This window comes from Crassostrea angulata, chromosome 8, assembly GCF_025612915.1.
Source record: "Crassostrea angulata isolate pt1a10 chromosome 8, ASM2561291v2, whole genome shotgun sequence".
Classification (NCBI taxonomy): domain Eukaryota; kingdom Metazoa; phylum Mollusca; class Bivalvia; order Ostreida; family Ostreidae; genus Magallana; species Magallana angulata.
In genome coordinates, this window is record NC_069118.1 from 3141686 (window position 1) to 3156466 (window position 14781).

The following is a 14781-nucleotide window of genomic DNA, read 5'->3' on the forward strand; positions in this document are numbered from 1 at the left end:
AATTATCTTTACATGCAGGCGCAATAGAAAGGGTGTAAAGTCTAATAGGCCAATGTTTACACAAATTCCAAAGTGAAAGTGAATTTTTCATGGTAGGGGTTATTTTAGGGGCCATATCTCAGTCCCCTCTCGATTGATTTTCCTGTAGTTTGGATATGCTGTTGGACTAGTGTCATTCTATAGGTATGCTGTATTTGAACTCATTGAGCCGGTGGAATTTTTTATATGATTTATTTTTGTATAAAGGAATAAGAGGGGAAAATAATTGTGGTCTGTGTCCTATCAGGTCAAAGGTCAAAATCCACGTTTATCAACTTAAGTCTAATTTTTCGTTATTTTTAAAACAATTAGGATGAATAATGACATTTTGTGGGGTTCTTTTTCAATTTTGGCAGATAATATAAAAAAATAACGGTAACAATTGTGTGAAATGGATTTGAACGGGGTGTGAACAGCATGGTGTCATCAATGAGTCAAACAGGGGACGTAAGTACTTGCAAAATGTCTAAAAACACTTTCTAATGTTAACTTTACTTATCACCCAAATCATAAAAGAATTGGTCGATTTGTCATTAAGTTATAAAGCCTTAAATATACCCTCTCTCTCTCTCTCTCTCTCTCTCTCTCTCTCTCTCTCTCTCTCTCTCTCTCTCTCATATTAATCATATTACATGTAAAAGTATATATATATTTCCTTTAATATTATTTTGATTAAATCATAAGGAGGAAAGTAGGGCTTATGTTACTTTATGATTCCTTTGAATGATGACATATTTCACTGCCTAGCAGATTGCATGACAGGACATACAAGCTGGTAAAGGGGCACCTGCTAACCCCCCCCCCCCCCCCCCAGTTAACACCATTTTGACAGAGAAATAATGAAGAAAACAACAAATGGTAAGTTGATTTTATTCATTTATTCATATTTTTCTTACAATTTAACAAATGAAATCTGATGGTGAGTAGGCATCACAACATTTTCCTCAGTACTTTAGAATACTACTATGTACACCTTCATGTATAGATATCTATATGAGACATATACATTTTACTGGTTAGAAATAGTCATTTTAGCATCTAAATTATCAATGCCTTGCAAACTTTTATTTAAATTACTGCTTTAAAGTCTTATTATGTCAGTTTTTTCCCCTCCTTGTGTCCTAGAAATGTAACTACCAACAAATGTAGCATGTGTATGAGTTTGGTTGCTGGCATTGAACAGTGATTGCCCAAGATATATGAGGTCTGCTAGAAGCTTTACTATTTGTATTACTGTAGTAATATCTTTTTGACACTCTCATCATTAATTTGAGTCTTGGTCATCATAGTTCATGGTAACATACCAGACATTTTCACCTCTAAATGCACAGTGTATGTAGAAACCCATGACTTTGAATGGTGAATCCTCGCTACAAAAGGTATGATCTCCTCAAGATTAATCACACCAGATAATGCTGAAAGAAGGTGATGGACTTGTAATTTCTAAAATAGTTTCTCGTTAATGTTTGTAAAAAATCCCTACTTTGGATTTTAATGTGTAGAGTTATCTCCCTTTGTTTTAAGAGTACAGTTTTCATGAACCAAGGCTCCTTATGAATTAGGGTACATTTAAGTAATTTATTCAGTGTACCGGTATATGTAATGAATGGACAAATAGAATTCATTCTAAATTCTTCTAAATTGTTAGTTTTGTTTCAAAAGGCATTTTATGCCTATCCATATCAGCCCTGTGTACTCTGAGTTAATCTACTTTGGTCAGCAAGTGCCATTTCCTGAAAATGTGTGAATGGTTCTATGTGATTATCTGCTTAATGTAAATGGATTAGCCACTGTATATTTATCAAAATACCTGATTTCTATAGCAAACTTAATGCAGAATTTTTTAAATATTTTTTCAAGCTCATAGCATGTGATTAAATGTTTCATTTTTGGCATTTTCTGAAAAATTTAGCCATATTTGGGGTATTTTTTTCAAAAATTTCCAAAAAATAGTTCCAGGTGTAAAAGAATTAAATCATCATTAGCATCATCATGTAGACATGTTAGGTTAATGAATGTAATAGATTAATGAAACTTTTGACAAGTAATTAATGTTAAATGTAGCTCTTGAAATTTAAATATTGTGTTTAACGTGCTAGATTTTGCATGTTATTTCAGCCTTCCTGGACCAGATTTCAAAGGCCTATAACTCTGATGCAGAATACACAATTCCCGCCAAATTTCACAGGGAGGTGTATTATGGGTATAAGTGTCTACCTACCAAGTTTCATCAAAATCAAAGAAGAATTGTGTAATTATTAGGTCACATACCACTATTTTAACCCCGTGCTCATTGACCATGCAAGTAGTTCCATTCTAAAAATGTATGTATTATTTCAAAAATTCCTAGGGGTACTAAATGGTCGAATTTGGTTCCTTTAATGGCATGGATGGAAAGAAGAAGGTTTGAAAAAAAATACAGACTGGAACAATTTTAGAAAAATTATCTTTACAGGCGCAATAGAAAGGGTGTAAAGAGGCCAATGTTTACACAAATTCCAAAGTGAAAGTGAATTTTTCATGGTAGGGGTTATTTTAGGGGCCATATCTCAGTCCCCTCTCGATTGATTTTCCTGTAGTTTGGATATGCTGTTGGACTAGTGTCATTCTATAAGTATGCTGTATTTGAACTCATTGAGCCGGTGGAATTTTTTATATGATTTATTTTTGTATAAAGGAATAAGAGGGGAAAATAATTGTGGTCTGTGTCCTTTTGCGCAGGCCAAGTCTTGCCTACCCATTTTACCGGATGCTGAACCCGAAGCTATTAAACTGATTGAAACACGCCTTTCCTTTATTATTATTTTCGTAATAACTCAGATTTGAAACAGAATTAGCACTAAATTTTTGCAATTTCAATTTTCCTTCCCATAAGGATGATTTATGCTAAACTACGTTGAATTGGAATCAGTAGTCCTTGAGAAGAAGATTTTTAAAAATGCACCCCCCTTTTTCTACAGTTTCAAGGTTTTCTCTGCTTTGAATACAGATCGGACTTTTATTTCTGCAATTTATATTCGACTTCCCAAAAGGATGCTTTATGCCAAATTTAATTGAAATTGGATAAGCAGTTTTAGAGAAGAAGTTCAAAATGTAAAAAGTTTACAGACAGACAGACAGACGGACGGACAGACAAACGGACGACGGACAAAATGTGATCATGCAGAATAGCTCACTTGAGCTTTCAGCTTAGGTGAGCTAAAAACCGCTTACTTAGTTTTCAAAATTCTCTCTCTCTCTCTCTCTCTCTCTCTCTCTCTCTCTCTCTCTCTCTCTCTCTCTCTCTGTGGAATACTTACCTTTCGGGGGCGTATTTAGTATGATAAATTGAGTGTCGTCTCTCTATATATACTCCTGTTATCCGCACCGCGCAGGGGCGTAGCTTCCATTGTGGCAATGAGGCAACTGCCTCACTAGAATTTATTTGACCATCAATGGGATATTCCCTCCCACATAGTAGAGATTCTTTCTTTTGTAAATTTAAGAATTAAACAAATCCCAATTTGGATGTCATATTCCGCATTTTACTCACCATGCCAGTTGGTTCAGTCCCTTGCGAGAGATCTTTCTCCGCAATGAGACGCTTGAAACATTGGGGAAGGTCAAGAATGACCGAGGACCGTTGGTTGGCCTTGCCTTACTTTTTGTTCACAGGAGTTGACAATATTCTCACAAAATTTGCAAACTCCAAAAAACGCCGAATCGGCCATTAAAATTTTGAAGTAAAACAACGATTAAATTTTTTTTTAATGAAAATGTTCATTCATCTTAGATATGTTAGAAGTTTTATTTTATTAAATACTGTCGTATTCACATTTTTGAATTATAAATAATTAAAAATTGAGTATACGACAATTGTGTTCTCAATTTTTGAATTGCTTATTATTCAAAAATTTGTATACGACAATACTGTGAATAGATGCTGGTCTGAAATGTAAAATAACAAAACTTCGTTGCGGACAATGTTTTTTTTTAAACATTTTAAAACTCCTAAATTCATTTTTCGTAGGGGGCTTTGCCCCCTGAACCTCCAACCAGAGGGGAGCCCTGGGGGGACCAGCTGGGGGCCTCAGGCGGCCCCCAGACCCCCTGCCGCAATAAATTTGCCTCACTAGAATATTGACTCAAACTACGCCCCTGCCGCGGTGCAGATTATATAGTATAGATATTTTTACAAGACTATAACAGTGGCATTATTTCTTATTTTTTCATAGTTGTTTTTAATAATACATCTATTATAATAATGTCTAAAATTTGTTGATGTAAATATATCCGAAAATTAATATCTCACAAAGTGTTTAGATCCGTCCCAGGAATTCATTTTATTTTCCCATGATGCCTTTAAAAGAATAAAAGCAACAGGAAGTCGATAAAAAGAGGCAAATACCTCAGATATACTTTATTCAAATTCTTTATCGGTGGTTGACATTGCGTCAAATAACGTCAAAAATATCTACACCGCAGTGCCGATAACGGTAAGAGTTATGTATCATTAGGATCTGAAGAAAAAAATTGAAATTGTTTTGAAATTGTCGTGGCATGCATATAACAAGTAGGCCTATAACAAACCGAAAGTACATTGATACTTCAAGTTTTAAATAGTCAGCACAATTTTTAAAAAAAACCCACATAATTAGTTATTAAGGATAGAAGCTGGAAGCAAATTTCAATTTGTATATCATAATGTATCTTTCAGGTGAAGAGGGAGTCCCCTTTACTGAATGTGAATTTTTTTTTAGATCAAGTTACTTATATCATGAGTCCAGTCTATTCGTTCATCGTGTGATTGAGAACCTCTAAACATTAGCTTCTCCCTCATATTTTAGCAGTAAGTTTTTCAATTACTAGATCTACTTCCATACAATTCATAGAAATGCGCTAAATTATAAAGGAAAGATACAATAAATCTGAACAATGGTTTGCTTTTTTTTTTAGTATAATACAGATCTTAAATCATGGGTGACAAAGCTGGGCCGTCTGATACTCCATATTTTAACCTCGATAAGTCATCGGAAAATTACATTCGTCTTTGCCGTTTAATTACAACGATTTGTAGTTCGTTACTGAGGCACATACTAAGTAGTCACATTAAACCGGTCAACCTAAGAAATGAGCTCGATATAAACAGAACATCACTTGAACAAAAAATGAATACTCAACAAAAAAACCAAATATATCTGAAAGCTGGATGCAAATCAATAGAAGCACAAGACTTGGATATATCCGTTCTTTACATTCTCTTACGGAACATTTGCACCAAACTTCCTCCTCCTAAGACTGGTTGGGGAAAACCTCTACAAAAAGGCGATAACAGCGAATCAGCTTTTATTGAGAGAGTACGACAAATAAGGAATAGCATATCAGCCCACAATACACACGGTAAAGTGAGTGACACGGATTTTCAACAGTATTGGGAGGAACTTGAGCATTCTATTATTGAAATGGAGAAGCAGTTGACTGGTGATGTTGTATATCGAGGTGCCATAAGTGCGATAAAAGATATGAAATTCACTAAGGATGACGCTGAGAGGTACAAACTTGAAATTCAACAATCGGAAGGTGAGAGCATTGTAAATATATGAATGGCAATATAAATTATTATACTTACATAGTATATTCATGCATCGCTTTTTATAATCATATTATCTGTTTTTGTTTTGGGACCCCAAAGCATTGTAGCTTGTATTACAAGGTTTAATAATAATGCAGTAAAATTATATTTCTACTTTCGTATTCCAAGTATTGTGTGGTTCAAAAGATATATTGAACACTTACAAATCGATAATCAAAGCTAGTTATTTATCAAGGAATTTTGACCAATTCATATCAGATATTACAAAACTTCACTTATTTGTACAATTTACATATGCTTTTAATTAGCAAAACTATACAACAAATAGATTGTAAACTCGTTCATTAAACGAACCCTTTTAATATTTCGATTTAAGGTTCGATAGATCGATAATTAATCTTTTTTGAAATATTTTTTATTCTCAAAACAGAGACAAATATCGGCTTTGAATTATTTTATTTGAAGTTTTGTAAAAAGGAAAAATTATTTTGACTGCAAAAAAGGTATTTTAGAGCTTAAGATTTGATAGATTGATCGTTCATGTAATAATTCCTAACGATGGAGTAAGCTTTTCATAATATTCTAGGTGCTGCACTTGCATGCTCAGTAGTTAGTAGTAGGGGGAAATTATGAACGTCAATGCGAGTATAATTCATGAACAATATATAGTCTACTCTTTATCGCCAATAAACTAAATTTCGTTTTATAGTGATTGTATCTCAAAAACATTAAAATGTGTTTTAACTCGTAATAATGAAGTACATATAACTCGTTGTGATGAGAACTATAAAGCGCGGTAAAATATGTCAGTGTCTTGTTATAACGAACTGATTTTTATTTTCTTAAATATACCCTGTTCTTTAAGTTAATTTAACTATTATTTATAATTTCTATTACTTTCTGTTTACTGAAATTAAAATAGCAATATCATATATACCATTTCACATTACACGTATAATAAGAAATCATTATGATAACGGAAAACTTTCGCATTTTACCTCTGATTCTCATGTACCTAACATATGGGGCCTATATATTGCATATTATGTTCAACAAAAGACATCCCTCTAACTAATGATAATCATTAAAATAATTTCATGAATTTTAGCAGCACTCATAAGCAATTAAGTACAGCAATTAGGGTACTTTATGCAAAACTGTCCCTTGCTACCTTATAATCTAAGGATCGATAATTCCGCTTATATGCATTACGCTTATAAAATGTAGGAAAACTAGACAACAAAAGGTTAACTGTTGTCATTAAATAATAATAGAGGAAATAATTTACAAATATTACTTAGCCGACGAATTTCTACCGACTCTGAAAGTCACTTTCTCACACTGAAGAACTCACTACGGGTTTACAATAATTACGCGGCAAATTCAAATTTTATGAAAGTCGCATTTAACTGTGCATTAAAGTTTAATAACAAAAACAACAATTTTAAACGAAATCAAAATCATGTAAGTATTATGGCATAATAAACAATGACGCAAAATATTCAATATAGAAAATTAAAACCTAAATTCTGGATTATAAATGTTAAATTCATAGTTCCGCATAATAAAAAGAGAAATATATAGTTAATCAATGCTCTTAAGTATTTTTTAACAATACAAACTAAAATTTATGAACATTAGCAAACGAAATAAGATAATAGGTAATGTAATGACACTTTAAATACTTAAAGTATATAAAATCTTGTTCAAGCTTACCTAATGGAAAAGAGAAACACTTCTGTGAAATTAAAACAAGTCCTTCATTCTTTAAGCATCGGATGAAAAGTGAATTCAGTAAATTTACCAACCATCTGCCATCATTCGGAATCATCAGGATGCGTGATTTGAATGCTCGAGCTAATTTCACAGAATTTCTTCTACGGTCTGACACTTTTTTACTAAAGGCCGAAAAAAGTGATAAGGTAAATTAGATGCATTTTGATGTACATATGTTAACAAAGAGAATATTAAGTAAAGCCAAAACGAGTAAATAAGTTTTCTGACGTTATAAAAATAGAATAATCTTCGCGAGTCGAGAATGAGCCAATCTGATAGCACAAAGAAATTATCCTCAAAGGTTTGCCCGAACGGGGAATTTGTCAGTTTATTTAACAAATAAACTTAAAGTCCGACAATCTATCGATACTAAAAAATTTCCAGAAACGTGTCAAATTGTTTAGATGCCATGGTTATTCAATTAAAACGTAAAAGGCTACATATAAATTTTCTCTGTTAAGAAATAAAGTATCACTTTTAACAGTGCAAAAAAAAAAAATCAATTGAAATAAGGAAAATTTATTATTTTGATTATAAATTTATTAAATTTATGATTTTGAAATAAAAAAAATATGAAATGGTAAAAATAGAAAAATTGACACATGCTGAATTCACATTCAGAAGTTATAACCTGTTACATTTAAGTTTTAAATTTCAGAGAATTTTAAACTATTTATTTACATTTTCAACTGTCTTTGTCTGTGATAACATTACGAATCAATTTTGAACCCTAAAACCCAGTAACTTCATAAAACATGAGTGACACAAAATGGGCGTGCCCTATAACATAATCGAAAAACGGTATTGGCTGCGCCGCGTAGTAATACAAAGCATTTGCAACATAAAAAATAGTGGTTTAAAATAATGTTGTTTTGGAGCGTACAAAATGAAAATAAGATAGAAACTTCTGATCGTGCGCCAATTGTGAAAGGGGCTTAAGTCGTTTAAATATCATAGTCGCGGGGGATTCGACGGGCATTTTACGCTCCTTTTCTTAAAGAAAATTTTTAAAGCATGCGTTTTACTTAACCTATTAACATGCAATGGGTGATACACAATCGAGTAAAGAAAACATAATCGTCTTTGGTGACTCAAATAACACATTAGACATCTTTGAAAATGTAATTGCTGAATATTCAAGTATGTTTATTATATACATTCACAATATACACAAAATAAAACGGGGCGAATAGTGCCTCTATACAGCGTACGAATACAAGCCGCAATTGACCTTGATTTTGGCTGTTGCTTTTGTCATCGTCTTGGGCGGTATCTTCTTTTGCGTTCAACTATGTCTACTAAAGAGCATCGAAAACGGGCGGTATATCAACCCTCTGATTCGTACGATGAAACACATGATTGGACTAGCGCCAGTCGTTTTATGGCATTGGCGCACGTTCAATCGTCCGATCATCTGGTCCATTGCATTATCTTAAAACACTTGCTTTATTGTACAAAAGTCGGATATAGACGCAAGATATATCGCCAGATTTAATGCGTTTACATCGTAAAACAGTCGGTTTGAGTAATTTTTCACGTGCAATTATTTTGGCAGCAGTTTATTAACCATAACTAATTTTTTCGGTCGCTCGAATATCTTGTCGCTTCTGACCGTGCGCAAATTGTGAAAGGGGCATCAAGATTGATCTTAGAATACTTTCATGATCATGGCCAAGAACTGTATTGAAAACCTACTAGCTGCGTTTTTTGAGAACGCGTCTAGTGTTTTGAATATTACTGGTCTATTACACATATGCAAACAAATCATCATATGTCGAGTTATTTGAGGGTTTTATGTATATTATCTACATAGTTTTCATTGTTTTATTGATATATTTATTATTTGTCGTTTTGAATTCAAAATCAGCACTCTTTTTCAAGGATAAGAATGTTTGATGGGGAAGCTATAAACAAACTGTATTTGCGTACTGTTACTAATGATATGTATCTACTATACGCAAAATAAAAAGTTTTTTTTCTACCTCATTCACGGTGTTCCGGCGGGACACTATAAATCACGAAACAGTATTTTAAATTTCACACTAAATGCAACCACTTTCCTCTAATCCTCGTTAACACTGGAAAACATCACCTGTGTTTGACAAGTGACCTGTCGATACAGTCGAGTGTGAAGGTATGAACGGCTATTAATACATGTATAGGATAATTATTTTGCTATCAATCCGTATCAAGCTTAAGATACCCCTTTTATCTAGCTTTGTTTTAAAAGGGGTACTTAATTATTACTGTTAAATGTTAGTTTGATCGAAAGAATTCAGCCAACTTGAGAAATATACAATGTACATGAAGCTGACCCAACTCTCCGTACGTAATATATACGATGAATAAACAGTACTACCGTTAACGATAACTCTAATTTTTTCCGAAGGGACTAATACATGTAGTATCTAATGTTTAGTCTTAAATAAATGATAAGAATGTTTTAGTTTTAAAAATTTACAACTTTAAGGAATGAGTATTGATTTTTTTAAACAATACAGTAAATCAGACCTTATCATTAATTGCGCGTTGTATGAAGAACTTTGGTCAAATGTATTTGCAAAATTGTATTACGAAAAACTATCGCAATATATTAGTTGAGTTAATGAAATTGATAAGCTAGATTTAAATTGATTTTTTTTTAGGTTCTCATGGTACAAAACAAAATGTTTTACCTAGGTTTTTTTTCCAGATGAAAAAGAAAGTGAACCTCAGGATCTACCAAAAGATAAAGCATGTGTTGGAAGCAACGCGAAAAAACCCCGATGTTCTCCAAATTCCAAGCTGGTAGCAGCTATTGACTTTGGAACGGCTTACTCGGGGCACGCTTTTTCATCCCGAGTAGATTTCGAAAATGACCCACTCCAAATCAAAGCTCACAAATGGAGTAAAAGTCTGTTAGCACACAAAACTCCAACAAGTGCTTTGTTTGATGAAAATAAAACACTTATTGCGTTTGGATATGAAGCAGAAAAAAAATTCAGAGAGCTATCAGACGATGGCAAACATCACGATCATTATTTTTTTGAGAGATTCAAAATGCAACTTTATAATAAAAGTGGTGATACGAAACAAACGGTACTGAACAATTTAAAAGAAAAACTTTCTAATAAATGTTATGATAAGTAGAGTCCAGGCATACAATTTTCTCTTTTTACATGTACGTATTTTCTTTCAGATGTTGACAAATAAATCCATGATACGTGACATCAGTAGAAAAGAGTTGCCCGCCATGTATGTGTTTTCTAAAGCAATAGAGTACATGCATAACCATCTTTTGAATGGACTCAAAGAACAAGACGATGATAAAATAGCCGAGGAAAATATAAATTGGGTATTGACAGTTCCAGCAATTTGGAATGACAGCGCAAAACAGTTCATGAGAGATGCTGCAAAACAGGTACACATGGATATTGTTAATAAGCACACTCACGTTATAAGTATTTGAATTGCCAAAAGGTATTTCATAGTTATGGGTTATTGATTTCATTAATATCGTATTGATTAGTTTCAACATTCAATATACATGTATTTAGACATGCTAAGTACGTTGCATTTCATTAACTAGTTATTGATTAGTTTCAACATTCAATATATTTAGAAATGCTTAGTACTTACTTCTTAAGAAAAAATATATCAGGGAATAATGCTTGAATGTGAAAAAACGTAGCTTGACATAAGTAGCAATGAATAAAAGATGGTGAACCATTATGCAAATAATATTTATGTTAATTAAATTTCATGGAATATTCGCTGCCATGGAAAGTAACCTATCAAATAAAATTCCTTTTTGAACTTATTTAAAATGATTAATTAATGATTAAGTTAGAATATCACACCTTGTTGTGTTTTGAATACATATTTTTGTTGATCATGCATGTTTAACTAATTTGGCTAATGATGGTGCCTTTATGCTTCATCTAATACAGGCAGGAATAAACAATGATAATTTGACCATAGCATTGGAACCGGAAGCAGCATCCATGTATTGCAAGAAAATACAATTGGTAAAACTTAAGGAACCGAAAGCTGAATTTCAAATCTTCAGTCCTGGTAATCAATACCTGATTTTGGATGCAGGAGGTATGGATTTCATAGAAACCAAATAAAACGTTAATTTCCTTTTTTAACTCACCTGAGCTGAAAGCTCAGTGACTTGTTCTGATAACATTTTGTCTGTCGTCCGTCTGTCTGTCTGTCTGTCCATCTGTAAACTTTTCACATTTTCAACATCTTCTCAAGAACCCTTAAGATGATTTCAAGCAAACTTGGCACAAGGCCTCCTTAGGCTAAACAAATTCAAAGTTGTGAAAATTAGAGACCAGGCCCTTTTACAAGGGGATATAATTAAGAATTATTAAAAATTTTCAAAATTTTTTCAGAAGTCTTCTTCTCAAAAACCATTAGAACAGAAAAGCTGAAACTTGCTTGACAGCATCCTCAAGTAGTGTAGATTTAAAGTTGTGAAAATCGTGACCCCCGGGAGTAGCGTAGGGCCACAATGGGGGTTGAATTTTTACATAGGAATATAGGAATACACATGTATATAAAGAAAATCGTTAAAAATCTTATCAGAAACCATCAGGACAGGAAAGCTGTCATTTGCGTGGAAGCATCCTCATGTAGTGTAGATTTAAAATTGTGAAAATCATGACCTTCAGGGATAGGGTAGGGTCACAATTGGAGATCGAAGTTTTACATAGGAATATAAAAGTAAATTTTTAAAAATCTTTTCAGAAACCATTTGGACAGGAAAGCTGAAACTTGTGTAGAAGCATCCTCATGTAGTGTAGATTCAAAGTTGTGAAAATCATGACCCTCAGGGGCCCTAATGGGTGATCTTAGTTTTACAAAGGAATATATAGAGAAAATCTTTAAAAATCTTCTTCTCAAGAACCATTTAGCCAGGAAAGCTGTAACTTATGTGGAAACATTCTCAGGTAGTGAAAACTTAAGTTTATTCAAATTATGATTGATTCCCGGGGATAAGATGGGGTCACAAATGGGGGGGGGGGGGCAAATTTTAAGATAGGAATATAGAGAGAAATATCTTTAAAAATTTTCCTGAAAAACATTTGTTAGAAAAGCTGTGACTTTAGTGAAAACAACTTCAGATAGTGTAGATTCAAATTTGTTCAAATCAAAATCTTTAGGAGTAGAGTGGGGCCACATTTGGGATCCAGTTGTACAAAGGCAAACATTTATTCACAAATGCTAAAATGTTATTATGCTTTTAGTTTAATGCAAGCATTTTTAAATATTGCTGATTCTTTAAAATTGTTTAAACTTTTGCCCCTGGAAGATTATTAAGCCTCACAAGGGGTTCAGAGTTTGATGTAGGTTTATATCCTGTATATAAACAATTGTTAATGGTCTTTTTGAGAACTGGAATGCTGAATGTGATATGACGATACAATCATCTTGTTAGAAAAGGGTTTGATTATAAATATAAGAATATCCAGGGGACACAGATTTTTTTAGCACAGGATCTACAAGTATTATACCACATTGTCCAGATATTTTGTATTATACTTTATGAAGCTGATTTTATCATATCTTTTGTGGCTTGTGGGCCTTTTGATTTTTTTTTATCAAATCAATTTTTTACTATATATAAATATTCATTTATAAAATACTTTAGTATACAAAAGGAACTGTGAATTGATTAAGATAGAGGAAGATTTAATATAGTGAAAAGATAAACAATATTGACAACATATCATATTAAGATAGGAAATTATCTCGAAATAACGATAAAATTAACTTGTTTTAACAAGATATTGATTTGGGTTAACTACTTCGTTATATCGAGAAAATAAACCTGCAATAACGAGACTATTAACTCATTTAAACAAGAGAACTACATGTATCCCGTATAACAAGATACTAACTTGTTATGAAGCGACCTTTATTGGATAACAAGAAACTATCTCGTTATAAAGAGAAAACAAGCTCGTTTTGATGGGATAATTAACTCACCATAAGGAGATAATCATATGGTTAGTACGAGATACCAATTAATTATTTCTTAATTTCTTATAGCAAGGTATTAAATCATTATAATGCGTTTCTACATTGTTAAAACAATTTAGATATTTTTTTAACATTTTTAAAAATGAGCCTATTGGGATTTCGTATTTAAGCATATACGCCAATTGCTAACTTACTCGATATAATGAGGTAACTAACTGATCATAGGGAGATAATTATATTGTTATTACGAGATAATTACTCCTTATAACGAGGGATTAACTCATTGTAACGCGGTACTGCATTTTAGCCAATCGCTAAAAGAGACATTTAAGTATTTGATTTTTATTTCTTTAAAGGTGGAACAGTCGATATTACTATTCATGAAGTGTTACCCGATGATCGTATTAAAGAATTACACAAAGCCACTGGAGGAGCTTGGGGTGGAACGTATCTTGATGATGAGTTCTTCAAAATCTTTGAAGAATGTTTTGGGAAAGATGAGTTTGAAGAATTCAAGAGGGAAGATCTTGCTGGTTACATTGAGTTGGTTAAAGATTTAGAAATGCAAAAACGTGACATAAGGACTACAACTCCCAAAATGGCCTTAACAATACCCCCTTATTTAAAAAATAAATGCGACATATCAAGGTCAAAATTTGCTGAAAGGTTAGTATGTAAGGGAGGAAAATTAGAGTTTAATGGGTGGTTGATTAACACGTGGTATTCTGAAGTGTGTGACAAAATTAAAGAGCATGTGAGAAATCTAGTAGAAGAACACAAAATTGATATCATCTTAATGGTTGGGGGTTTTTCTGAATCTCTGTTTCTGCAAGAAACAATGACAAAAGCTTTTCCGAATAAACACATTGTTGTTCCGAATGATGCATCTTTGGCTGTTTTGAAAGGTGCAGTTTTGTTTGGTCACAACCCTTCATCAATTGTTTCCCGAGTCGCACAATTTACCTATGGTGTAAACACATCCTTACCAGTAGAGGGTGAAGAAAATGTGTTAGATGAAAAACGTATTAAAATCATAGGTGGGGTAAAGTATAAGACGGATGTTTTCAGGATACATGTTAAAAAGGGTGAATCCCTAGAATTTGGTAAAGCACAACATGAAATGGTCTACCATCCTCTGCTTAAAAATCAAAAAACTATTCGATTCCGTCTGTATACATCTTCCATCGAAAACCCCAAGTATGTAGATGACCCGGAATGCAGGCCTTTAGGATATATAAATGTGGATATTCCAGACACAAGTGAAGGGCTTGATCGTAAGGTGCGTGTCCGTTTCATTTTTGGAGGAACTGAAATCAAAGTTGAGGGTGTTAACGAAAGAACGGGTGATGTTACTAGTGTCGAGTTCGATTATTATGATTGCATAGAAGAGGGGGAACGCTATTTATGTAAGCCAGGTGTGT

General features: G+C 33.0%; 1 protein-coding gene across 3 annotated transcripts in view; it reads left to right on the top strand.

Annotated features, from left to right (window-relative positions):
• Nucleotides 1-4376: 4376 nt before the first annotated feature.
• LOC128158838 (ubiquitin-like modifier-activating enzyme ATG7) overlaps nucleotides 4377-14781 on the top strand; it is a 116303-nt gene continuing 105898 nt past the window's right edge. Inside the window, exons 1-6 of one of the 3 annotated variants that reach the window (XM_052821805.1) lie at nucleotides 4377-4514; nucleotides 4779-4867; nucleotides 4975-5598; nucleotides 10080-10465; nucleotides 10566-10787; nucleotides 11317-11470. In XM_052821805.1, the coding sequence (XP_052677765.1) occupies nucleotides 4995-5598; nucleotides 10080-10465; nucleotides 10566-10787; nucleotides 11317-11470 (1366 nt within the window). In that variant the 5' untranslated portion in view covers nucleotides 4377-4514; nucleotides 4779-4867; nucleotides 4975-4994. Of the gene's footprint in view, nucleotides 4515-4735; nucleotides 4868-4974; nucleotides 5599-10079; nucleotides 10466-10565; nucleotides 10788-11316; nucleotides 11471-14781 lie in introns of all 3 variants that reach the window. The other 2 variants (XM_052821803.1, XM_052821804.1) reach the window with 2 other exon arrangements.